This window comes from Struthio camelus, chromosome Z (assembly GCF_040807025.1).
Source record: "Struthio camelus isolate bStrCam1 chromosome Z, bStrCam1.hap1, whole genome shotgun sequence".
NCBI classification, from domain to species: domain Eukaryota; kingdom Metazoa; phylum Chordata; class Aves; order Struthioniformes; family Struthionidae; genus Struthio; species Struthio camelus.
The window spans coordinates 59,041,910-59,069,811 of NC_090982.1; the positions used below are offsets into that span (position 1 = coordinate 59,041,910).

A 27,902-nucleotide genomic window follows, 5' to 3' on the forward strand; every position below is an offset into this window, starting at 1 on the left:
CAACAAAATACTGTATTTATTTGTTCAATTCAGTGTTAGCATAGCACAGTGACAGCTGCAGAGTCTGTGAAATCTTTCCTGCTTCAGTCAAAGGAAATGAGAATCTTCCCTTCAAGTGGCAATGGAGAGGGCCCTGAATTTGAATCAGTAAATCAGTTTTGAAAAAATGCTGGAAGGCTTTGGTTTGAATTAATGTTTATATGTTGAAATGGCTACTGCATTTCCATGCAGCATCAAAATTATACAGAATGTGGACCATGTAAAAAAAGATCATCTTTTGTTAACGAGTTTGCTAGTGCAAACGTAGCTTATTTTTGTAGCAAACAGTGTATTTTAACTGAACATCTAGTTTCAGAACTAGAGCCACAGAACACCCTTGTTGTTCCAAAATGTGCATTTGACAAGGATTGTTTATATGACTCACACAAAACACACTCAATTGGGAACATGTTTTGTCTTTTCAATCTTGGGTGCTTTCTTTTATATGCGGTGCAAGCAGACAGCGGCTGTACAGATGATGATTTTTTCTTCTCGTGATGTTTTTCCACTAAAGTATTATTAACTATTTACGAATGTATGGCTCATAATTTCAGTCATACGACTTAACAGCATATTTCCTGTCTCTTTAATGCAATTGACTTATTTTTCCTTTCTACCTCTTGATGGCACCTGAGTAGAACTGTGATGATACTGAATATACCTAGCAGAGCAGAATCATCAGCCACTGCCAGGCACGACTGCAACATGGAAGGTCCCAGCAGAGACAACACAACTACCTGCTGCACTCCTGATTTTACATCAGTGAATTATGGTAATTTCGAAAGCCAGATTATCACAGATTAGTGTTAGATGCTTACTGCCTGATATACAAGTAAATCCCAAACACAATAGCACTTTTCTCCAGACTCTGAGGGAACATCAACTATTTAGCACTGGCATTATGAACTCCTGGCACTGACATTACTATAAAATTGTCATTGTTGTGTGCAAGGAAAGGGGAACCAAACAGACAAGTATTCAGGCACTCCATGTTGAATGCAGCGTTTTTGTTTGCATCTCTTCACCCTGTCTTCATTTGGGTTCTCAGACGTTCATGGTTTTGCTCCTTTCCTTTATAAGGCAGATAACGTTTGGCAGTAAATGGCCACAGGCAGCCTTGACAAGTCCCCAGAAGTTTGTCTCTTACATCTGGTTATTCTTCAAAGGTGATTTTTTCCTATGAAGTGCTTTCCTAAATGAACTAATTGCTTCAGACCCCACATCTAGTTTGACTGTCATCTGTGCTAATAAATAGGAGTATTTGGATAGCTCTCAAGGTGTTTTAAGAGCACTGCAGTATAGTTGACAAAGACCACAATCAACTAGTTAGTTCTTTTATCTAGAATAAAAAAGACAGTTAGCTACAAAATTGGGCTTTGCAAAAGATTTGCTAAAATGCTGGGGTTAGTATTACTTGTGACCTAAAAGCGCTATGGCGAGTATATTACTACCTTCTTCCTTGCTAGAAGCCAGGGTTAAATTACAGGCTCATTCAGAGTCCCCAAACTTTGACTCTAACAGAAGAAAGGATTATTGGCAAGACAGCATCTTAAATGACCAGAAGAGGGAAGAATGAAAATTATATTTCAGCCTCCTTTTCACTGCTGGGGCGCTTCCACCACTTTGTTTTTATATATATTTTCAATTATAGAACTGGATACCTCTCCTCAAGTAAAATTTCCAGGGGAGACCAATGGGATTTGATAGAAAAGAAGCTAACCTAGAATTACAGGGTATAACGTTCATAATCCTTCTTTTGGCATAAAGTTGAGCCGGGAAGTTAAGGGTAAGCCTTTGGACCAGATGTCTGTTGTTCTCCAACCAGATCCTTGGAGTAAGCCTCCCGCTTAGACAGAGAAAAGTATCAAGATGCTGCTGCAACAGTCAGCACCATTTCATCAGTGTAGTACATGAATATACAGTTTATATGGCTCTGAAAAGTCTAAACAGGGAAAAGCTGTTCAGGAAGACAAAGCAAAGTGGTTGTGATTCGGAATGACTGAATTAAATAAAAGGGAGATTTATACTGAGAAAGGAATGGATGCTCTTTTGCCAGCATACTCACAGCAGAGTCAATGAACCAAATACAGAACAAGGAAAAATCTTGCCTTCTAAAAGAATACACCAAGAGTTTTGGGGGGTTTGTTTTGTTTTGGTTTTTTTGTATCTTTATTTAACTTCAAAGATTCCATTACTGATTCTTCTTTTCAGGGCTTGGTGAGCTGGCTTTAAGGATATGCATTTTGGTTTTGTGCTATAGGAATAAGTTCCCCCCACACGAATTCTCTCATTCCACTGGGATTATTTTATCTTGTTGTGTTTTCCAAAGCATCTTGGAGATGATTATCAACAAATAACAGCCAGTAACCGGCTAAACAGTCTGTTACCTAGTTTGTGCGGATTTTTCACCAACTGATCAAAGGAAAAATAAATAGAACATTGCCAGGAGAAAACAATACCACTTGTTTCACTGAGACACATGCATACTACTAAATATAGATTTTACAGAACTGTTGGTTTCTAAGTTCATAGGATTCATTTCCACTGCTTCTCAGAGGCTCTTTCTCATCCCCCATGTCATTGTCTTTCATTTGTGCAAAATAGGCAGGGGAAGCTTTGCATTCGTAATGCCTGTCAAGAGATTTCAAGTGGATCAACATATGAAGAGCATAGGCAAGAACCAGCAGCAGAATCAGTGACATAACCAATCCCATAAGTATTGCAGGAGAGAAAAAGGATGCACAGTCTTTCGCATAGGCAAAATGTCCTTCTTGAACGTTAAAACCTTGAATCTACAAAGAAAACAAAAGGGCTCACATTAAATACAATCTTTGCTGTCCTCATTACCAACTACTTCATGAATTTGTTCCTGAAGCCAGTAAGACATGCTAACCTAATGTCTTCATATTGCAAAACTGTATTTGGCAGTGCTAGCTGGAGCTAACAATCAAGAGTTTATCCAGGTCAGTCTTCTAGAAACGGCCAGTTACTCGAATCCCCTTGGCTCTGGTGCCCAAAGGATTTGCAGTTTTATTTTAAACAAAACCTTCTAGGATCACTTTTGATAGCCCAGTCACATTTAATTGTAAACTTCGTGCCTTTCTAGTTTACAGTGCGTTTCCAGGATCATTTGTTGAGAATCTGCAGATTCTCTGTTTCAAATTGTATAAAATTAATCATAGCAATCAAGGAAATATTCTCAGTTGCCTACCCTCGTATTAGATTTATATTACCAGATTGAAGTGTAGCGTATATGGGAGTAACTCAGCTAAAATACACAAAGCTGTATTCAACTGTGGCCTATACCAGTAAATTCTACTTTGTGGTTTCAAAGGACAGAAAGTTGCTTCAGTTCTAACATGACCTTCAGCAGGTTTGCACGCAGGGAACTGGACTGTCTGCTTCACCAAAATGGGTCCATGGGCGACTATCTCATGGTGAGAAAATGCAGATCAACTTTCCGTCTATCCCCCTTTTCCAGCTATTCACTACAAGACCTACTTTCCCACATTTATTTACTGACATAGTTATTTTGCTTGTCCTCCATTAAAAATATTTTTTTCCTGAGCAAGTTTTAGCTTTTTTTTTTTCTTGCCCCTGAAAGGGGTCAATAAATTGGAGTAAACATTCAAAAAGATTCTTCATCACAGACTTCAGAGCCTAACGAGGAACAGTCAGCTCTGGGCTGTGAAACAGTGACATTCTGTATGCACTGTAGTGAAAGTGAGCTAGAGCAGAACCACACAGTCCAGTGCAGCAGGGCAATGGGCTATTTGGGGTGAGATTCATCTCCTCTAATTTAGGTATCTAAAATGAGACATCCTAATCCAGTCCTCTTAGGTTCACTTACTGTCAGTGCAGAACAACAGGCACCTCCAGAAGATGATTAATCTTATCTGAAAGTAAGGACTCAAGATGAGTCAGAGGAATTATCCCCTGGCTTTAGAGGCAGACCGGGGTAACTATAAACTGGGCACAAGGTTAAAATTCCTAGTCATAAAAGCTTAGATGAATCCCATGCTCAGTGACCAATGCTGCTATCGACGATGGTTTTAAGAGCCCAGCTCAGAGGGATGTAACTCAGAAAGTGACATTCACATCCCACACTGAATGGAAAATCCAACCAAGAGACTACAGAAAAAGTATATAGTCCTTCATCCCCTTTGACAGGAGTACAATAACTAAAAATCTTCTTTTCTGTTCAATTTCTATTCCAAGTTCCATGGAGATCCTGTAAGCTGTATGTGGAAGGTCATAACATTTTCTTGGCACCAAAGCGCAAAACTTCCCATCAGTCTACCTATGCCATGTATTTGGTTTAACTCCATGGAATTACCTGGAAATCAATAAAAGTGACTTCCCAGAGCTTTGAAACATCATCTGTGGAGCTGGGTATCAGGAGTGCATCATATCTCTGCAAGCTGCTCACACGTTCACAGTGGTAGGAGTAACTTGCCGGCGCATATATTCTGGTTGCATTAAACGTTGCTTGTACAGAGTGGTTGTAAAGAAGCTGCACTCTGTGTAAACTGAACCAGTTCTGAACAGACAGCTGGTAATAACTGGTTGTTAATAAGAATCTGAAAATATTGTATGAGAAGAAAGACAAATAAAAAAAACAGGTCTAACTAAGAGCTGGAACTGTTAAATTCATATGCTGAACAATCTAAGAAGACTCACCAAAATTATTGAAGTTGCATCATTTCACATTATTGGAAGCTCTAGATTTTTTTTTTTTTTTAATAGACTCTGGAAAGTGATTTGGAGTTCTCTGTTGCTACAGCTGAAGGACTGTGCTGTTCTCCCACACAGTGAGGAAGTCACAGATATCATTACCACTGTGAATGTCCAGCTATGGAGCTGCATTGGGAGAAGACCACACATTCTAGCACTGGCCTTGCTGTTACTGGGTCTGTGCTGCCCAGACACCTGGCTACAGAGCAAAAAAAATTATTTTTTTCCTTTCTCCTAGATGACTGAGAAAATATATATGTAATCTTGGCATTGTACTTGCATCAAAGACATGGAAAGTTTTTCAAAACTCAGCTTGCACATGTGTTATACACATTTGAAACACATACATGTATTTCCTATGATGATACGGCATTTTGCTTCCTCAAGACTTCAAAGCTCACTTTGGAACATGATCCAAAGTCCACTTACGTAAACAGTATAAATTCTACTGATGTTAATGAAAACTGTTTCCTGAATGGTTACAGTGTGAAATGTGGTGCTCATGACAAGTTGCTTATATGGATAAGGTAAACGTCTCTTTTGTCACATACACTACAGTATATGTTTATTACTCTCTATATATTATTATTACCCTCTCTATATTATTACTTCACTGAGTCCCAGAGCAGACTAGAAGCTTCACAAAGGACTCTAGCAGGTACTTTTTATATTCCAAAATGCTTATGACTTAAATTTTAGACATGACACAATAAGTGGGGCAGAGTGGAAGAGGTGTGGAAGGATGAGGGTTGTAGCAATATAAACCCATGAATACTCAGTTTATTCTTGGAGTCTTGATTAAACATAAATCATATAATACCACATGTGGTATTATTTGTCAAGCAGTGCTGTTTTCTTGGATCACTGAGAAGCAAACAAAGTAGGTCACAGTCTGATGCCTGAACAGCCCACACTATCAGTTCTTTCAGCAGAATTCTCAGACAAAAATTTAGCAAATTAGCAAGATTTAGCAAAAATCTCAGGCAAGGGAAGGTTCTATTCAAAAGAGGTGACCTGATCTTCTCATGAGCAGGAAAGTCAACAGAGAAAAAGAAATGCATTAATAAAGTCAAATAGGTAGGCAAATGACAGCCCTATTAAAAGCAAGTCTCTTCTGTGGCTTGATTCTATAACCAACAATTCTATCAAACCAATTTTGCTTATACAAACTCACTTGAAACAAATTGCACAGGTAACTGCATAACAATGTATTCAACAGATATTAATCTAATATTTTATCATACAAACTTACCTAATAACAAGTCCCTTTAGATTGCCAATGTCACCAAACTTCAGAGAAAGCCTAGGTCAAAAAGAAAGTGATGTCAAACTGGATAAAAACTTGAGAAATATTAAGAGAAAAAATAGCACAGAAGATTAAGCACAGTTTTACATAGAGTCTTTTCCTCACTATACCTTTGAGGTAACTAGAAAAAAATTAAAAGGATTAAATCTTATTCCATCGAAATCTCGCAGTTTAGTTGTTAATTTGAATAAAGCCTAAACTGTACAGGAAAGAATAGAACTGCATACTTAACATTCCACACAAACTTATATCTCACTGTTTCCAACATCTGTTGATAAGCATAATTAGGTTCACTTGGTATGTCTTCTCCTTCTCAAGTCAATCAGGCTAATTTATAATAATATCTTAGTCATGTGTCACCTACATATGTTATTAGAAAGTGCTATGTGTATGCAGCAACATTTTCCTCATCTTTGTATATACCAGAACATAACAAATTCAGATGGTATTTGAGTTCAAATTTCATGCATGTGCATCATTAGAGCTATATAAACACATTAATTGTGAAGCAGCGCTACAAAGCTTACGTACAGTCAACATGGACCTCTGAAATTTACTAAAGTGAAAGGCCTTGGCAGGTTAATTGTATCCATATGCACACTCTACCATCTTAGTACTGCCTCAGAAACTAGTGATGTACTGCTACAATAGTTTAAGTGGCATAGAAATTTTTAGCTTAACAATAATATTTCCCCTCTTAGAAACTAGCTGCATAACAGATTTCTACTGCTGACATAACTTTTTTAGGCTAAGTTAGATATCACAATACAGTGAAGTGACAGAGAGAGGACACCTACACGACTTCAGAACTTAAAGCTGAAAAAAATAAAAAGCACAGCTAAACAGATGATTTAATAAGGGATCTTGATTTCTAATACCTTGACTAACACTGGGTCAAATAAGCCAGAACACTGAATCTCTAGACACTCTCTTGTTTTATTACAAAGGAAAAATATAGACAGCTAAGGATTAGACACATGCAAGCATGGCATTAAATTCAGTTGCCTGATCCATGACTTGGTGCATTTAAAAATAAACAGGCTGGATTATTATATTTTATGTACATATATATACATACATATATATATATAAATATGTATACAACAAGTATACATGCATAAGGGACCAAGTATTTTTTCCTGGCTCTAGCTGCTTTGCATTGATCAGGCAGTATAAAGCAACTCGAAAGCTAATCTAAAGCCAAATCAGAAGGCAGTCTTAAAAAATGTTGGAGAAGGGAGAACTTTAAGGGACTCTCCTGGGGTGAGAAGAACAGGGCAATGTATCATGTTAGCACTCAGCCAGATAATCAGCTGGCACAATTTATTGCTTCCTAATCTCAGGTTTAAGGATTGCTAAATGGAAATTAAACCCAGCTTCTCTCTTTTCTGCCTTAGCTACAGCCAAATGTAAATTGACTCAGCATCTTAACCCACAACTTCTATTCAGCAATTACGCTGGGTCTAAGGAGTTCAGACCATCCATCCTGCTACCCGCAGAGCATGGGTTTTATACACAAGGACCTGGAGTAATACTTGAGCGCTGACAGGGGCACATGGACACAAGTTTCTAGTGAAGTGATACTCGGGTTCTAGCACAGATGCCACAGATTCGTTCAGAGAATCTGCCAAACGTCCCAACAAATTCCTCCTAGGGAGGGCTCAGAATAAGACAGGTCTTCCTTGATCAGCAGTCTAGAGTACGTTCAAAGGGTTCACGCGGAAGTCAGTGAGACTAGTATTTTCTCGAGGTATCCTGAATCAGCAAAGCACAGAACATTAAAATCACACAACCACTGGGAAGCAGTAGCATTTTCCTCTCTCTGTCCATAGAACAGAGGGGGAAAAAAAAAAAAACTCAGTAGGCATAGTGTGTCTTGACCCCTGCAAAAAACCCACTAACCTCAGCTTCAAAGCACAGAAGTCCTGCCTGCATTTAGCATCTATGTCCCTAGTTTGAGGCTGCTCAGAAAACCCTATGGGTGAAACAGAGAGAAGGGACAGAAGACATGGCAGATAAGGTGGCTCTGGACTCACAGATTATGAGATCAAACTTGAGATCTGGTGAAACATTGATAAAAGGCATGTCAAGGGTGTCTCATAGCTTTTCTGCTTCCTGGCTCTCTCCTGCAGCTTTTTCTATGTATAGCATGTTCTATAATCTCCCAAATTTCAACATAAGACATAGAACAGAACGTATAGGCCTAACTTCTTAGAGCAATACTCTGTATCTACAGAGCGAAGCACACCGATACTACTAAATCAGATATTACTGACACTACTATAAGCACTGTAGTCACTGTACCTGTGACAGACAGGCAGACAGAGCAACAAGCTGAAATTTAACAGTCTACTCACACTAACAGGAGAGAGTTTGCAGTCTGTCACTGCAAATGTCTTTGATTTTTGAAGCCTTAGAGACAACTGTAAAAACTATATTTTGTGTTTTGAAACCCTTACTTTCACAGGAGTACATTTTCTACTAGGTTATGTTCATTACTAATAAGCTTATTAGCTCTGAATTGAAGAACAGAAAAGGGACTGTTTGTTAATTTATTACTTTTTTTTTTTAAAAAAACTAACGTTATTCTTTTTCCACTTACCATTTTCTACCTCGCCTTCCAAAACACAGCGCTGCATTTATTCACTTGCTGATAATGTAAAATTGAAACTACCTCTGATGCTGAAAATCATTTATTATTTGACTGCAAAGGTGAGTTTTGCCATGTGAAGTATTCAGCACTTGCTAAATACTATGATACCACAAAGAAAAAGCTTGGCTCCTTTTTCAAACATACTTTTGCTTTTCTTGCAACCTCACTAAAATTTCACTGTACCTCAGCTTCACTATGCTTTCTACAGGTATAATCAGGAAGACATAATACTGCTTAGACCTACAGATGAACCATACTGTACAAAAGCTAAACAAAAATACTAGGTTTGGTCATGTTCTTTTTTTAATCTCTGTGTGTCATTATAGATTTAAATACCATTTGTGGAGTAGATCCAATGATCATGTTCGACATCTGCACAGTAGGTACCCATCTCCTAATTTTTAGACACTTGGCTATCAGAGTAGAATCAACAGCCTGGTAGTAGACAATGAGCTACCCAGTATAGTACGTGGAAGGAGAGAAGTGGTTGGCTGCATTACAAGGAAAATTAAAAACTCACATGCTTTTCCAGTATGGCCACTACACTGGAGGTTTGGGGTACAATCAGTTTAAAATATGGCTCTTTTCTGGTTTGGTAGGAGCAAGACAGTGAGCTGTTTGTGCCGAAGTAATTCGTGACAGACCGGCATGCAGAATTTCAGGTTCCTGGAGAAGCTTCAGGTCACATGGAAACCTGCAGTGAGTTCGCCCTTGGGCTTTGGCAAATCACATGCTGGGACTTTGGACCACCTAATTCTGTTTCTAGGTACTGTTTCTAGATGTCTGTCTTGAACCAACGGGTTACATTGCTTCTGGTAACCATTAGCACAAATACTATGAAAATGTAGCCCACCACCCATAGTCATGCACAGCCAGCCTCTAAGCCCCCACATTCAGCACAGGATATGCTATTCACTATCCCAAGCACCCATCCAAAAGAGCCAGAGACCAAAGCTGTCCAAGGAGCAGAGACTAAGGGGATCAATAGCTCCAGCCTCACACACACCAGTCACAAAACTGGTTGGCCACCGAGGCTGGCTACACCACTGAAAGAGATAAAGACAGCTAGGTACCTCTGTGTGCCCTATGAAACACTGACTGGAAAGCATATAAGCCATACTGCCTTGCTGCTTGCAGCATCAGGCCATTATAGGAATACTGGGTCTCCAAACCACATATTACAAGGTTTGTTCCTCTAGTAGTTATTTACTGGCCTTGTTATCAGGTACTACCAGAGTAGGATGCCACCTTACACTGCGCTGTCTTGACTGCAGTTAGAATCTCCGACATCCACAGTTGCATGCACACCAAACGTCTTCTCCGTCAAATCCAACTGCGTATAGTTCTTAAACTTAATCATGATCCTCTTGGCCCAGAAGAGAATGCAGGGGATGCCGTTAACCGTGACGTTGAGAGGGCTGTAGTGGCTGTGGGTGAACAGCCTCCAGGATTCTCTTTCCAACTGTTCTTTCCTGCTCAAGTTGTAGCTGACAACCTGATTGACCACATAAAAGATCAGTATCAGAAGACAGACATTTCAGGAATTACTCTCTATCCTACCAGAATAAATGAGGCTAGCACTTAGGAGCACCTGTGAAGCTAGTTCTCAGCTGCAGTGGTAGTGAAGTGAGGAAACAGAGAAGTCTCTCAACAATCCTTCCTACCCCAGGAATGGCAGGGAACCATGCAGGCTTCTAACTCCAGCACAACTTGGCAGAGAGCCAAAATAAGCTTTAATTGTACTAATGGTGTAGTATCACTGGGGTAAATCACGTTCTTAACATGCCCTCATTGCATCCCTGCACACTGTGGAGCAGCCCATTATAAAAAATTGAAGCAAAGCTAGAATAACAAGCTGCTCACCCCAGCAGGAGACTCACTAGGGCAGTTCTAAGCATGACAGTAGTACATTAAAAAGGATTAGGCTTGAGCCAAAGATACAGCCTACCGTGCGGAAAGCACGTTATACAGCTGCCCAGGTGAAAGAAACGGTCCAAGTCTGCATCTACCTGCAGGCAGTTTGGCCACAGATGGCTTTAAAATAAGAGAAATGCCTGCTGCAAAGCAGGATGGCTTCAGTATGGATCCCTGCCTTCATAAAATCATAAATTTATAAATTTAAAATCTGGGTACTGACGGTTCCATGTCCTCTCTAGATATCAGAAAAAGCTTAATCTATCCAAGTCAAATTTCACAGCTAAACGATGCTGATTTGCCTGTGAAGCGATGTAACTTGAGACAGTGAGTTAAAGCTCAGGAAGGACTTCAAAATTCAACCCTTGTTTTCATATTCCAAGCTAAGATTTCCATACACCACAGACTGTTTTTCATCTGCAGATACGTCAAATCTGAGTATGATAATGCATGTTATGTCTGCATAGCTGCCTTGCATGTAGTATGAGAGAGTAAGTTCAAATCATGTACAACCGAGGTATTCTGAGTTTCAGTCATCAACAGCATCTTACCAGGCTCCAGAAGGGATGTTGTTAAGCCTCAAAGCTTTGTCTTGGCTTAAAGACTTTTTTTGCTGTTAAGATTAGCAAATCAAGTCTCCCAGCTCAGACCCTGAAAGACCCCTTTGATACTTGACCTTACAGATGGCACAAGACTGCTTTAGGAATTAAAATTATTACATACTTGCAGCAACAAGCAGAAAGCAAGGTAAGACAGTAGTCAGAGAACCTAATGCAATAGCCAGCAAGCAACAGCATTACGATTGTCTTTGGCAGAAAAGATAAGGCTGTCTTCTTTAGAAGTGTAGGAGAGAGTGATTTAATCATTAAATTATTTACATTAGATTGCATCTTTTGCATGGTTCTTATTAGGAAAGCCTTTTGCCATTAGTTTTTCACAAAACCTACAGGCTGGACAGGGGAAAATCTCCCACTGAATTTAACCAACCAGCAGTTTTGCTTCAGCTGTTCTTTTAGTACCAACCATATAAAAGATATAAACAAAATACTGGCCACTGCAGTCAGATGGAATTGTACTGAATATGGAAAACAGGATTTGATTCTTTCAGGATGACCCTATGCCCAAACCCATTGCCAGTCAGTGCCAGCTACGCCAACTGAAGTCTTACCTCACTGCTCAGAAAAATAGATGTATTGTACTACAGGCTGTAAATCTGGATCATACCACGATCATTTGGACAACTTTGTTGGCTATTTCTTTTAATTTGTATTGTTGTATTAAATAATGTATTAATCACAAGATCTCAAAACACTGTGAAAAGTAATTATAGATTCAGTTCTTTCATATGTTACCTGTGTAATTGCCACTTGATTTACGTTAAATTTTGGCTTCATACCACTGTCAAAATGTCGACCTGCAGAAGAAAGTGTGTTATGAGCACACACACAAAACAATTCATCATTTATAAAAGCATAGTCCTGCACGTTCTGATGAAAACAATAAGTATCTCCGTACACAATGTTTATTTCAGACCACCTGATTGTTTTGCAAAATATTTACTTTAGTGTGAATATTGCCTTCAAGACATCCGTTTTCTGATTTCCCGATTTGCCTTACTTGTACAAGGTTCTTTTCATTAAATATCTTGCCACCTTTACTTGAGAGAACTCCAGTGGCCAAAAATTACAGGTTTCAGCCTATACATTTATTTATTCATTTAAAGCGCACATTTAAGAGGCCGCTTCTTTCTCATATAGCACTCTTCAGAAGGGGGTTGTACGGAATCACATGGCAAAAGCCTGTATCTGTGAATAGGAATTTCTTTGCCTGCACTGGACAAAGATGTGAACCTGTGACAAATAAGCTAAAAAGGTCTGACTGGTTGCCAGGAGCACAAAGTTTCACAGGTGACAGACTACTTCACAAACACTCTCCCAGCTCCACCTTTCAGACATTAGACTCCGTTTTCTTGTGGTTTAAAAAACAATGAGTGAATACTGCTTTATTTCACCCATAACTCAGAGTCAATAAATGACTATTTTAACCAGGAAAACCTTTTAAAAAGTACTTGTTAAAGAGAGAGAAACTTTAATAAAAAGCTTGACAGAAGCAACACTAATGACAAACAAAGCTCATCTGGGCATGAAGATCTTACAGCTGCACTAATAGTCCAGGCATTCAGCCCACTGAAAGTCTTACCATTTCTTTGAGGAAGATCTTGATCTGAAAATGCGTGTGAACTAGAAGAGAGGAGAAAAATATTTACTGCACAGTAAATACTGCCAGCGTACCCTCAGTATCAGAGGTTCCCCAAGTGGATCACGCCCCTCAGGCATTCCCACACCCTTACAATATTGGGTGAAAGGCTTCATTACCCTTTTGGCCCCTTTCAACAATCAAGAGCGTGTCGTGTGTCGTACTTGCTAACAGAGACCATGAGCAGCAGCAGCTATGCTCACACAGACCTTCAGGATGTTTTAGATTAGAGAGTGACTGATCTGGTTCCAGCCCACAAACAGGGGAACACACAGGTGGCACTGTGTCCTCCTCAGCCCCTGGTAAGGATCAGAAGCAACATGTTATTCCTGCAGGACAGAGCAAATGTCCCATGCTCGCATGCCCTAAGCCCAGATATACAGCCATATAAAGACAACTCATGAAGGTTCCAAACAACCCGAAATCCCATAGAAGTCATGTGCAAGGTAGGGAGCAAGTGAAACACCTATCAAATTACAATTATCAGGCTTCTGAAGTTTTCAGCCTTTGTTTTTTTCGTCTGTATAATTTAAGGATAAGTCTTCAGCTGGTGTAGATAGGATCCATTTTCTTGGGCTGGAGAATCAAGCCCTGTAGATTTACATCAGCAAAAGACCTACAAAATAAAGAAAGTCCAAGAAACCAGGCTCTGAATTAGGAATCGATTCCATTCTTCGAATCTCAGGAAACACTTGCACAGCCCTTCCTGCTCGCCTCCAAACCATGGCAGCTTCCTCAGAACCTGCAGCTCTCTACTGTGGACTGATTTACTGATCCAATGAAATACATCCATTTCTCATGCCCACTGTCAGCGTTCCTCAATAGGTGATAAAACTGGCTAAGAGGTCTCCCGCACCCAGAGCTGTGGATTTTTTGCAAAGACTTTCTACATGCATACCCTACTTCTTTCTGTACAGTGCCTTCTGCTGCCTTCCAGGCCACAAGTGACGGTGGAGCAGCAGAGTGCAGAGCTTGCCTCACACCCACTTCATTTGAGAATATGCTTCCATGTTCTCTTTTTGTTTTGTTTCTTACTGGCTCTCAAAGCCACCACAAAAGGAAAATGCTTAAAAAGACACACGCAAAAGACTAATATATCATAAGGACTAGGAATACAAGCAGTTTTGAATATTTAGATGTAACTTGCATTGTAACATATTAGAATTGCAGGCTCAAGCCTTGGTCTCTCTGGGCAGCCCTCAGATTGCTGGATGAACCTATCCCCTAAAGAGATTCTCTCAGAGTAGGGGGATCTGTGAGTGCAGCAGCTCCACACTACCCACTAGGACTTACTGTGGGAGTGACCCCAACTTAATCGCCATAGCAGCATCACTAAAGCCTTAAAGCCTTCCCTGCTTGCCTGGGTCACTGCAGCTCAGGCAGTCAGGGAATCCGATCACACTGAACCTGGCTCAGCAAAGCCTAGATTTCACACATAATATCTTGTTTATACTCATGGCTGTAGGGGAAGGATCCTCTTTCTTCTGATCTGTATCTCTCCGGTGAAATTTTCTTCTTTTCAGGCATATTGTGTGCTACCAGGAGCAGATCTGTTGTATTTCCTTGCAAACTCCTCAAACCCAGAAGGCAAAACAGACAGAAGTGGACTCTGTATTTCAACTTGTCACTTTGTCCTCAAACACCAGGCCTGAAGAACAGCTTTGCTCTAGACCATCAGGCAGGCTGCTCAGTCCCTTCAGCAACCAAAGGCAATAAAACAGAAGCCACTCTTCAGAGAAAATATAACAAAGTACAAAAGGCAGCTAAGCTCTACTGCTCCACAGTAGTGACTTTAATCAGAGCTGAAAGAACCTTAGAAAGACGTTATGTACTAAAAAGTATAAAAGATAACACTGTTCAAAAGCGACTGGGCAGTTTCAAATATATACAGTGAGCCCAACCCTTTCTTCAGTCAGAGTTGTTAAATCCCAGAGACTTTAGGGAGGCTGCATACTTTCAGAATTAGTCCCACTATCCTCCACTCCTTCTTCTGAGCCAGAGGTTAGTGCTGGGCACTCAGGCTTCTAAGCAGTGTGGAAGTTTCACATCAAGAGTGAGCAGCCTTCAGAGATGGGTGGAAAAAGCTCTTATTGTGATAGATAAGTAACAAAAGGCCAGTCAGGTACCTTATGATTCCCTAATGAACCTATTCATGACCTTTTCTCTCTCTCTCTCTCTCTCTCTCTCTCTCTCTCTCTCTCTCTCTCTCTCTCTCTCCCCCTCCTCCTCTCCCCCCCCCCCTCCTCTCCCCCCCCTCCTCCTCTCCCCCCCCCTCCTCCTCCTCTCCCCCCCCCCTCCTCCTCTCCCCCCCCTCCTCCTCTCCCCCCCCTCCTCCTCTCCCCCCCCCCTCCTCCTCTCCCCCCCCTCCTCCTCTCCCCCCCCTCCTCCTCTCCCCCCCCCTCCTCCTCTCCCCCCCCCCTCCTCCTCTCCCCCCCCCCTCCTCCTCTCCCCCCCCCCCTCCTCCTCTCCCCCCCCCCTTTTTTTTTAAACAAATTGCTTCACAACGAAGGAGCAGGAGCAGATGGGTTTTGCTAAACCCACTCGGGAACTGCAACTGCAGTAGGCTCTCACTGAGCTGAGAGACTGGGCAAGTTTGATTATAGCCTGAGCCCATGCCAGAATGCCACCTTCAGATAACATAGCAGGTTTCAACTTTTCCAAGAGTCCAGTCCAAGGAAAAAAAACTTTCATCATAGAGAACTGGCTGTCATGATAAACGACTGAAGTGGACCACACTGACTTTTCCTGGTCAGGTAAAACTCTCTCTTATTCAAGGATTAGGAATATGGGCTTCATGATTTTATTTTTCCTTTCTAGTCTTCTTTCACAACACATTGTGCCTTGAGACCAGAAGAGGCAACACAGTCCATTGGGCATTTTTTCCATAATAGCAGCTACAGAAGTGAGGCACATCAAAGAGATATAAATGTGGATTATTTAATAATACTAACTTTAGTTATATTTAACTACACATGTAGTTAAAAGCTCATGGCCCATTATTCCAATTTGGAAATTGGCATGCTGCAGTGGATGAACGTGCAGACTAAAATATTGGTAAGGAGTTTGATGTAAAGTTGCATAATCCAGTTCATTCCCTCACTGGATTTGCACAGTCTTTATGTTGCTCTGAAAAGGGGAGGGATTGTTTTTGCTTTCTCAACAATCAATTTTCTTGACAATCAAAGTCATTTAGCTTTGTATCTGGGAAAAGGCTAATATCATGGCAATGCCAATTAATTCACCTTGAGGAATACTAACTGACAAGCAATATCAAGCCTTTAGGACAGCATACAATGAACATATGAGGAAAAGTCATTGTGCAAACCTCCATGGGGTTACATCCTGAATAGAATGGTCATAACCAGCCTCGTCACAGCCTCGCGACCTCAGGTTGGGAGCTTGTGAGAATACAAATTGACTCCTTTACATTACATGTAAAAACACAGCAACACACAGCCATGCTACCCCCAAAGAAATGTCAAGTTTCTTCCCTCAGCATGAAGATACTCAAATATAGATGAATGTGCACAGCTAATGAAATATTCATGCTTTCATGAAGAATGCAGTAGAGAGAGTGACCTAGGAACCATCACTAAGTATCACAGTATGACAAATACTATCAGCCACATGACAGTCTTCTAATACATTTGAGAGGCAGGTGGAGGCATGCAAGTCAAATAACTCCACTTATGTATTCCTGTTTATTTTTTCTTAGCATGAGTCAGCAGACTGCCTAGAAGTCTAAGGATTTACCCGTACCCCTTATTTATTAATAATGCCAGCTACCACCTCCTTACCTCCCGTACACTTCTCCTGTCAGAGAAAGGAGCGGGAAAGCCATCGTGGCAAGACCTGCAGTATTTGCTTTTTCTTAGTCTAACTAAGTTGCTACAGCAGAGGTAGTGTATCGGTGACATCAGGAAACAATCCCCTCAGCATTTCTGAGCAAGCACAAGTTCACATTGATTTTATCAGGTCAGTCAGCTGCCTCTGACATGCATAACCCTGAGGTGTCAGAGATGTATGTGATCTATGACAGGAATGTCACGGCCTTCAGTGACCATTGTGTTGTCAGATCAGCAGCCTTTCTAGTCAAAAGGCAAGCTAGGGAATTCACAGGTGATCGCTGGCAGCTAGGACCTTTTACCCTCAGCTGGAGCCTGTTTCACAGAGCAAAAGCATGAAAAAATAGAAAAATAATAACGCATTAAAAATATTAATTCACTTGTATGTAAAACTTAAGTATGATAGACAGGAAACCAGGCAGCACTAGAGCTTTCTTCTCCGCTTCCTACAAAACTATCAGCAAAGAGTGGCTAGAACTGCAAATCAGTAAAACATTTTTAGCATACTGAAATGTACACTAGACTTAAATTCATAATAACTTTTTCAGCCATTCTACCCTATAACCTCAAATTCAGTAGTATATGTAGCATATGTTTGGATGAGTAATAGTATTTCCTTACCAATCTGTAAATGACTAGCCCAGATACATTCAGTCATGTCTTTTCTATGTTGAATTTACCATTCTAAGTATGTCAGGAACCCAAATGAAATTGGCTTAGCCCTAATACAAAGCACTGGGATGACTAATCACTATGTAAAACCCAATTAAATAAGATTATAAGTATAAAGAAGTGTAAATTCCTTCTTAGCAGATAACTTTATCCATCTGCATAAGATAATGAAGTCTGGCTTATTCATCCGAAAAAGTTAATATAGACTCCAGCCCTTGAAAACTTTTTTGTGAGTAGCCCTTGCCCGCTCAAGTAAGCCAAGCGAATAAACCCAGCACTCAAGAGTGATTGGGTGAGGAGGCCATAAATAGCTTTCACATTATCAAGTTGAATGTTTCAAAAGCAGCCATATTCATACTACATTTCAGTCTTCATATTGCTGCTCAGACAAACTGCATCAGATGGAAAAATATACTTTACTGTAGTATTTTCATTGCTCTAGAATTATCACTGTATTAATAATATTAACCAGCTGCAAACTACCTGGCTGCTAAAGTAGTTTCGATAATTTATGGAGTATGTAATCAGAAAACAGCACGTGAACCTTCAAATGCATTAAAAACAATGTTATAGGTAAAAGGACGTGAACGCTTGCTGAGGGCTGGGTAGCTTGTCTGGGGACGTTGGTCGTAAATAACTTCACTTAAGTTATTACAATTATAAATGTGTGAGCCCAGGTGATCAGAATTAGGACAAAATCTAGCTAAGAACCCCCCCCCATCGTTAATTTTTAAATGTATCTACTTAAATTACATCATTAAGAAATATCTACAAAGTCCATGTTTCTCTATAGATCTTCAGTTTTACTTATTCTGTGTCATATTTGGGGAGCTTCACCTGTGATGAAACACAGAGAGATAGATTTACATAATTATTGTATAATGTATGGACTACTGGGGTTTGGTCTACACTTCCAACTCAGGCAAAACTACCACTACTTTTAATGGACTGTGTCTGATAAGAACTGGATCAGAATGAACAAGATACTCAAGCTTTCTTTTTTGATATAAAAAAGAAATTGAGCTCATAGAACTTCCGGAAGCTTAACATTGTATAGATATGATCCTGTGCCCACTGAACGCAAAGGCAAAAACTCCATTCGAGTCACTGGCATCAGGATCACAACTTAATTTGTTAATCCTTACTACAATAAAGTTCATGTAATGCTCCTCTCATTTCTTTCTCTCAGATTTTCATCTGATTGCAGAAAAGTGCAGTTACAAAGAAGGGACTAACAAATCTGAAAACTGGCAGAGGAGAACAGCAAATAAGTTATTTGAATGAAAACATATTGCCGCATTTATTAGTAACTGACTAACAGATCTCTTAATACAAGCTTAAGCAAATCACCATGTGTCCTTCTTGTCTTAAATGCATAGATTTTATTGCCGGCTGTGATCTTCATCAGCATATTTGATCCATGTGTTATTAGTGACTTTGAGGTATGATTCAACTAATTTAATTTAAGCTATTTTTGCTTTTCTAATGCTCGACTTTAGAAAGTCCTCACTTTCCCTTGCTATGATTTGGGCTTCCAATTAAATGTTGTTAAAGAAAGAAATAGCACTAAAAACAATGATCAATCAAATCTCTAGTAGTTTCAGCATTTTAATACTTTTTTGCCACGTTGAATCCACACTTCAAATATTCACTCTAGAGAGATGGAACATTTTAGCACCTATGTTTCTTGGAGCAGTTTTCACACCTTCACGGTTAAGCTATTTATAACTCTGTTTTTACACAGAGCAGGAAAAGTCAGTGAGAGAATCATTAAAATGTAACGAAATATAAGACAGATGCCCAGAAAATACTCCATTTTTGTTTTATATATATATATATATAAATAATATTTTTCAAATCACATTTTAATGCAATATAGACTTCAAAGTAATTCATTTCTGTATTAGTTCCATGTATTTTAAACCTGAAAAGAAAATTGAAAACATGTCCTGACATTCTAAACCATGATCAAATCTCTTCCCACACAATACAAATGACTAAACTACAACATTTTAAATATGCACTCAACTTCATCAATAGTTTGTTGAAATATGCTCAGTTACTGACCTGCCATCCACTATTGCAAACATTTGCTCCACAGACACTGAGAATCCCACATACAAATACAGAAGTAAAAACCTAACTGCAGTGTTTCTTTCCATTGAGAAGAGTCAGCCCCTCCACACCAAGCACATCTGTTCTTCTGGTCTAGCAGGGAGCCGAGAGCCAGGCGCCTGTGTTCTCCTGGCTACGTGACAGACAGCACATCCAACCAATCAGAAGCAACATTTGCCAGTTCATCACTTCACTGGCTACCCACAGAAGAAATTCTTCACATGCTTAGATTTATACTGAGTGTGCACACCTACCGCTGGCACATTCTACTTTCCCCAAGGATGGAAGATTACAAGTTTTGAGGAAATTGTATCAGGATGTGAGCTGTCTGCTCAGTAAGAAAAGAACCAGGTAATCTCTCAAAGCTCTAAAATCACAGTAGAGCTATACTGAAAATCACTTCTTATTTATACTCGACCCTAACCGTAAAAGAAGGGAAAAAAGGTTTCAAAACAGACCTGAAATCTTCTCTTCTGCATGATAACCTGAGAATTACATGCATTTTAAAGAAGTCTCATAACACCTTCAGAGTAGTAGGATTACCCCATTTTACAGATGTGAAAGTAGGCACAGGAACCTTAGAAGTCAAATATTCAAAAGCCATTTCCTTTTTTCAGAGCTGATTTAGTTTGTGGGTGTTCAACTTCATGCTCAATTGCTTTTATACTTAACTCTAAGTAGGACAGTAGTTGTTAAGTGTCCGAATTACAGCACTTTGGTTTTCGGATTGTCAAACTGAAAGGTCCATACGCATCACTATGAACACGGCAGGTTGGTCCTGGGAACTGGCATCATTCTGGGTTGCAGGCATGGATACCTCTTCTATAGACTCGTTGTCCTATTCAGCCTTCTCAAAATATACATCAGCTGTATCTTGCTCTATGATGGCAAGGCATAAACTCTCTATAAACGTCTCTCTCCAGAAATTCAAATCACACACTTGACTGAAACGTCTGAAATCATAAGGCTGGCCTTGACTTGCATATTCTACATCATTCCCTACTTGTCAGTCCTTGCTACTTTCTCAGTTTACTTCCTTTCTTCCTAGCTGGCCTCAAATGATCTTTCCAAGGCACCTCTCCTTTTATGTCTTTCTGTTCCTGAGCTTGCGTTTTTGTCTTTCGCTCCATTTCCACACCCTCTGCCCCAGAATTCTTTGCCTTCCTTTTCATCTCTGAATTAACACTTTATTCTAGCTTGCAAAATGCTGCTACACTTCTAATTAGGTTTTATCTTTCCAACCTCAAATTTTCTCCTTTTTTATCTGTGAGAAAATGATCATGTTATGAATAGCAAAATCAAAGCAAAATCCAGGATCTCCTAGCTCACTCCCCCAGGTCTCACTGTTTTCCCATGTAGCCAATGACTAATTTCACCAGGAAGAAATTAGATCCTCCACAGTCCATGACCCAGTCCTTGAGGAAGGATTTGCTTTGCCTGTGCACCAATGTGGAGGGTAGACTGGAGCAAGCCATATCCTATGACCCAACATGCTTTCTCCACACGTTGCTCACTAACTGCAGCCTGAACTCAAAGCATCTGCACAGGACTGGGATATTGGCTTGTGGGTCAGGTGCCACTTTAGCGATATTTAGCCTGCTCACTTCCAGCCTGACCACATGCACGAATAGAGCAATGAACCTATGACCGGGTTTGGAGGAAACTCCAAGGCCCTGGCTGAATTAGGTTCTTAGTAAAGGACTTCAGGATGGACAGCTTACACTTGAAAGAAAGCTCAGGCTAGTGCTTAGCTGAGCTGAGTTTCCGCACTGTGCCCTTTTCCACTGTGCCCTTTTCCATTTAAATATCCACACAGGAGATAGTCACAATCTGCTCCTGCAAACAGCTGTCTGCTCACATATACACATATCCATGCACATACATACCCAGACACACACACTACTTTCTTGCTTGTCAGCAAACGTCAGATACCTGCTTGATGTGACCACATAAGCCCTACTTCACTGATTAAGAGCTCTTGCCTACTGCATTCCAGATGCAAGATTAAGATAGGGGCTTTAGCATCATAACTGTTAAAAAGGATTTACCATCTTAATTAATTTCTCTTTACTAATACAGAGTATGCACTAGTCTTAAAATCTCTCAACAGCTTGTCTTCAATAGTACTCCTTCTATCCAATTTAAGGAGGAATCCAGACACTTATCTGAGAATCCCAGCCTGAGAAATGAGATGAGGGAGTACAGTGATACACAAGTACTGCTTGAGAATAATCTCTAAAATTTCTGTGAAGCACAAGAAATGTATGATGCTGAATTCAGAATAATTACATCAGTAAATAGACATGGCTCAAGTAAGAATTTTAGGCAGCCCTGGGAGGAGGCAGAAGGGCCACACACCTTTATAAAATTATTAAGCCATCAAGCCACTAACGTATTAAACTTTTCAGTACTCCTGATCCGTAGTATATGTTAATTTGCTCAAAAACAAGGGTTTTTTTGCAGACAACAAAGAAAAAATGCATGCCAAACTGCTAACCTAGGTTAAGCCAGGATAAATCAGTGAAAATATGACGACTTCCTCAGTACTACTGTTATGTGTGCTGACAGTAATACATTAATCAGCAGCCATAACCTGAAATACTGAGAAAAAGAGCATGAAGAAAAAGCCTTTCCTTACCTCTTGACACTTGCTGATAGTATTAAGCATTTGATGTAGTTCTTAAAAATGTTCTTTTTATGAGCTTCAGAAATGAACAGATTTGTATGATTATCTAAAGAGAAATGAGATCCACTGAAATAAGTCATCCCAAATGTTTACTTCATTCTTGCAAAAAATAACGGCAAAACAACTATCTCCACAACATTACTGAATTTATAAAAAAGAACCTCTTGAACAGAGGTTCAAGGTTGAACAGAGGTTACTCGACAAGATGTAATTTAAGGAGCTCTTGAGATTCAGTTGACCAATTACCACCTACATTTGCCTGTCTTGCACCGAAATGAAACAGGCTAGCAAAGTCTGGTCATTCCCTTACTATGCTTCAACTATATACATACACAGTGGACAAAGGATGACAAGAGTTTGGGATCACGGGCAAAGCCTAAACACTGTGCTATGGAACACACGGGGACACATTCAAGTCCATAAATACATTCTGTGAACTTCCTCAAGGACATAGTCAACAGGAATTTAAAAATTGTGTTTACATCTTACAAGAGGAGGGTAGTTTGAAACTAGCTAATATTTCAAATTAGATTAAACAGCTGTTTTATCACTATCTTCTCCCTATCTAGCAATAAGTTTTCACTAATGACCACTCTTCATGAACAGCTTAAGTCTCATGATGATAAAGCAGCTATCACTTCTTTTCTTTTTTTTCCTGAAGACAGTGGTAGTTAAAACATTTCTATTGCAAAGTGTACTACAGCCAGAGAGGAGATACAGTAGGAAATTTTATTCTGCTTAAAACCTTAGGTTTTTTGTTTTTTCACTCTATCTTGCACAAAGGTAGTTAAGCAGTCAGCAATTATCTTTGGTATAGGGACTAACAATTTTGTGAGGTCTGTGAAGCAAAAGATCATAGAAACTGACAGGTTAGCCAATCAGTATTCCTGGCTTCTCACACATCCCTGAATGTGTCACCACAGTCCAGCAAACCCTCTGTCAAACAGAATGATTACATAAATGTTGATGGAGACCTAGAGATGACAACTGTTCTGCCTGATGCTGCAATGATTATACACACATTGAGTTTGCATGCAACAAATGAGACTGCAGACATAATTTCAAATACAGATAATTTATCTCTTTGGCTAGCATCTCCTCAGGCAGACAATGGCATGATTTATTTTCAACATTGTTTACCATTGCCTTCAGACGACACATCAGGTCACCGTGAACTGAGCAGCTCATAAAATAACATGCCTCAACCAAAGTAGACGGTAACCACTGCGCTAGGTATAAGCACTTAATACATCATTACTGTTCTCGTACTTCAAGACATTCAATGTTCATCTGGTGCAGATACAGGCAACAAACTTATCCCTGAAATACAACGCAAGTATGGATAGATAGAGAGTGGGTCTTTATATAGAGCAGAAGCTTGTCTCAGTTCTAGTAAAATCACCTCCCTGGGCAAAATCTGCCCACAGGCCTTTCAACTTTAATTTCCACCATGCTGTCTGGGATGTTACAGACATTAATCCTGTTATGAATCACTCTTTCCCGCCTCCTTTCCTAATGACCCAAAGAATCCCATCCTCTCCTGAGAAATCTCCATACACAGTCACGCTCTATGGCAAACTGCTCTGTGCGGATGCAGACTGGCAGACCTACTCTTGGCCTGCTTTCAGAAGGAGAGGAAAAAAAAAAAAAAGCACAGTTTCTATTACACCACTGCAAAGGTAGGGCCGAACACTAGAGCTTCTCCACTCCCTCAGCAAATATAACAATAGCAGTTATAGATTGGTGCGTTTGTACCACATCCATTAGTGATTTGAAAAAAAAAAAGTATTTACCATTGAAATGGCGACTCACATGCTTAGATATGAGCCAGCATAGTCACATCAGTAACGCTCCTTTTATTTTTTTGTTCTGTCAGCTGGAAGAGGAATTTAAGGAAACACCGAAATGATTTTACACGTTACCAGACAGGCTATGTTGCATACCAATTGCTAAGAAAATTCTGGGACTATGAAACTAGTAGCGGGAGAGAGCAATGACAAGACACACTCATTCCCTCCAGCAATTAAAGGAGGGCGCCTGTGAGGAAGCCAGGACGCCACTCCGCGCAGGGCAGCCAGGGGCAGCTCCCTTCTCTCAGGAGGACACGGCTGGGGGATAAAGCTGCCAATATGGTTGCTTACAGAGGGACCGCTCTCGGGAGGTGGGTGCCTGCAGTCCGGTCCCCTTTGGCTCCCCTACCCAGTAAGCCGACGGGCGCCCACACGGCGGTTGAGGCGGCCGTTAGGAGGAGGCAGCCACGGTCGCGCCCCAGCCTCTCCGCCTGCCTCGAGGCGCTGACGTCACCGTCCTCCCAGGGAGAGCAGAGAGGAATGGGGCCAAAATGGCGGGTGCCGCGTGAGGCATCCTGGGATCTGTAGTTCCCCCTCCCGCGCGCCTCGAAGGCGGCTCCGCCTTGGCGGCCTCCCGAACTACCGGCGGCGTGGCGGGGCGGCTGCCCGCTCGCGTTGCTCTGGAGGCGCCGGTGCCGGCGGCGCAGCGCAGGGGCGGGCGCGGCGGGGCGGGCAGCGCGGGGACAGCTCGGGGGGCGGGCCCGGCAGCTGGATGCCGCGCCGCGGTGCGTTGTGGGCGCTCTCCGCCCGGTCTCGGCAGCAGCACGCGGCGCCATGGGTGAGTGTGCGGGCGCGGGCCCCGGGACCAGGCCCCCGGCGGCGGCTGGGCCGGGCCGGGCCGGGCCGGGCCGGCGGGGGAGGGGGACACCCGCCGCCGCCGCGCCAGGCGGGGTGCGCGGGGCCCAGGGCAGCTCGCGGCCGTCTCCGCGTACGGAGAGTTGCCCCCGGGCCGCTTGTTAGCGGCGCCGTGTTGTCCTCGCCGGCCCAACCGCTTTATGGTGCCCCGCCGCCCGTCGCCGCGTTAACTCCGGCTGCGCCGCTGCCGCCCCGTGTTTTCCAGGGAAGTGCCGGGGGCTCCGCACCGCCCGCAAGCTCCGCAGCCACCGCCGCGACCAGAAGTGGCACGACAAGCAGTACAAGAAGGCCCACCTGGGCACCGCGCTGAAGGCCAACCCCTTCGGCGGCGCGTCCCACGCCAAGGGCATCGTCCTGGAGAAGGTGTAAGTGAAGTCTTAAGTTCTCACCCGAGACACCAAGAGGTGGGGGCTGCACCACTGACAACCATCTTCTCAACCCGAGTCAGTTTAGCTGCCATAACTGGTTATTGTCACAGCCTCTAATATTGGCTCTGTTGGGTGCTTCTTTGAAAACATTCCCAACAAAATTTGACTTTCCCATTGCGTCTCTGGTAAGTATGCACAGTAATATTAGTGCTTTACCTGGTTTCTACTGTTTACAATCCTCCTAATTCGAACAGTACCGTGAGGTAGTCTTTTTCACTGAATCCTAAACTTGTCTCTGAAAAAAACACAAGTGTTGCTTTACATGTTTGTGAATTTTTACTGTAGTTCTCAAGGATTATTTTGAATGTACCTTTACTTTAGAACAACCGTGGGTATGCTGATTCATCTCCTCAAGAAGTACTTTTTTCTTTAGAAAGCAGATGACACCTTTAACATGAGCATATGATGTCTAGAAAGTAGTTACAATCTTAGACCTGTACAAGAGAAGAGCTGGTGAGGGAAGACTTAATGATACATGGAAAGAATTACAAATGTTAAGAGGTTGGTTACTGAAATTTTAACATTTAGATTTTTATTTCCAAGCTAAGCTGGTTTTATCAGATGTCAGAAATCAGATTTCACAGAAAACAAATCAGATTATACTGGGAGTTTTAAGATAAGCTGTGGGATTTTGGAGGGGGTTGGTGGACTTATCTGCTAAGCTAACTGAAACATTTTAAATTTAGAAGTGGTTATGTAACAGTACTAGAGTTCTCCAAAGGAAAAGAATAGTTTCCACCCAGCTACCGCTGGATGGATGACAGCTTCCCTGCAAAATTATTTATTTCAGTGCTAAGCACCTAACCTAGGTGGGGCCAGAAACATGACAACAAAAGAAAAAGTAGAAGATGGATGCCATAACCTATTATTGCAACTGTGTCTGTAGGCTGAGGAGAGTAGTATGTTGCGGCTACATTTACGCAGTAATATACTGCCCAGGGAGATTCTTGGCACGGAGACTAACTGGCATGGAACAGCCATAGCTGTGCGAGGAAACTGTCTTTGCCAGGGTCTCAGAGGGCACTTAGTGCAGACCCCATTTAAAAGTAGCCCCTGAAATCTTTGGACTCCCTAGCTCTGCTGAGGAATTGTTTGGGAGAATTTTAGTGGGGAGAGGTCAAAAGCATGCTAGGGACCATTCTGACAGTTTAGCATTAAAGACAGTGGTGCTCCAGGGCCTGGGAATTTCCTGTATGGTAAATGAAACAGTGCCTAACTGCAGCCTGCAGGGACTAACAGTTTAGTTGTACAAAACTTGTGATGACTAGGACTTTCTGTAGTTCCCTGAAGAAATTGTTGCTGGTGTACAGTTTTACTGCTATGTCAAATGAACCCGTCCGAGTTTCTTAGAGCTTTGTGAATTAGTATATTGACGATTTTTAAAGCAATTCCTTTGTAATTTCAGTGGTGTGGAAGCTAAGCAGCCCAATTCTGCTATTAGGAAATGTGTCAGGGTCCAGCTGATCAAGAATGGCAAAAAAATAACAGCCTTTGTTCCCAACGACGGTTGCTTGAACTTCATTGAGGTGAGTAACTTTCATCCAAAATTAGTACAAATAACTGTCCCGGTGCAACTGTGCTTAGAAGTAGTTAAGTTATTGGCCCTACACTTTGGGGGATCTTAATCATCTGGAAGCTACCATGCTCTTCTGCTTAGTCATGTAGACTGTGAAATAATTGAGCTTGAATTTTCAAGCTTGAGGCCTCTTCAGCAAACTCTTGGTTTAGTTACACCATATTGTACATATGCATGTAAATTTATGAAAGCAAGTCTTGACTTTAGCCTTAAACTTCTTTTTTGAGTTGTTACTTCAATGAAGTCTGTCAGTTTTTGTTTTTAACAATCTGATAACTGCTTAATTCTAGGAAAACGATGAAGTTCTCGTTGCTGGTTTTGGTCGGAAGGGTCATGCTGTTGGTGATATTCCTGGAGTTCGTTTCAAGGTTGTCAAAGTAGCCAATGTTTCTCTATTAGCCTTGTACAAAGGCAAGAAAGAAAGACCAAGATCATAAATTCCTTTTGTGCCAGCTAGAGTACTAATAAACGTTTTAATTTGATAAATATTTGTGTGGCTTTCTATGTCATAAATGAAGGGTTTGTATATACAAACCCTTCACTCTGTGTATTATTAAACATTGGGTGACGTGTTTGAGTGAATGATTTGGCTATAGATGACGCTAAAACTGAGTGCTTCTCTGATTTTGGATCAGAGAGGCATAACTTATTTTGAGGAATATGATCAAAAGGGAAAAAAAAAACCTTATACCAGAATTTTCACAAGTCCTACGTAAGTTTAAAAATCAAAACAAGAAATGGCAAAACCTACGGTACTATCATCTCAAATCTCTGTTCCTGGAAGATCTTAACACATTAGTGAATGTTTGTTTGCTTTGTGCACTGAACGGCATAGTCTGTTTCAATATATTCATTTTATTAATTCATCTATTTCCTTCCTAGTCAGCCTTTAAATATCAAAAGTTCCTAATGTTCTTAAAATGGTAAAGCAAAACTATAATATTTTTACTAGCTTAATTTCCCTATTCTTAAA

The 27,902-nt window shown here is 41.1% G+C and overlaps 2 protein-coding genes across 10 annotated transcripts; one reads left to right on the forward strand and one right to left on the reverse strand.

The window, feature by feature from the left end:
• On the reverse strand, positions 1–24,846 carry LOC138064685 (V-type proton ATPase subunit S1-like protein). 9 transcript variants are annotated; one of them, XM_068928408.1, is made up of 9 exons: positions 24,420–24,503; positions 24,033–24,096; positions 22,173–22,266; positions 12,846–12,886; positions 11,999–12,060; positions 9,986–10,227; positions 6,026–6,076; positions 4,376–4,619; positions 2,215–2,831 (listed from the first exon to the last, which is right to left on the reverse strand). In XM_068928408.1, exons 5-9 carry the CDS (start codon positions 12,038–12,040, stop codon positions 2,529–2,531), a joined length of 882 nt encoding a protein of 293 aa, XP_068784509.1. In that variant the 5' UTR covers positions 12,041–12,060; positions 12,846–12,886; positions 22,173–22,266; positions 24,033–24,096; positions 24,420–24,503; the 3' UTR covers positions 2,215–2,528. The 9 variants fall into 9 exon arrangements, with proteins under 9 accessions (XP_068784505.1, XP_068784506.1, XP_068784509.1 ...); XM_068928409.1 differs by lacking the exon at positions 22,173–22,266 and having other exon boundaries at positions 24,420–24,691; XM_068928406.1 differs by lacking the exon at positions 22,173–22,266 and having other exon boundaries at positions 24,014–24,096; positions 24,420–24,526.
• Positions 24,653–27,415, forward strand: LOC104152972 (small ribosomal subunit protein uS12). The gene is made up of 4 exons (XM_068928411.1): positions 24,653–24,848; positions 25,131–25,290; positions 26,759–26,879; positions 27,220–27,415. Exons 1-4 carry the CDS (start codon positions 24,845–24,847, stop codon positions 27,364–27,366), a joined length of 432 nt encoding a protein of 143 aa, XP_068784512.1. The 5' UTR covers positions 24,653–24,844; the 3' UTR covers positions 27,367–27,415.
• Positions 27,416–27,902: the final 487 nt, after the last annotated feature.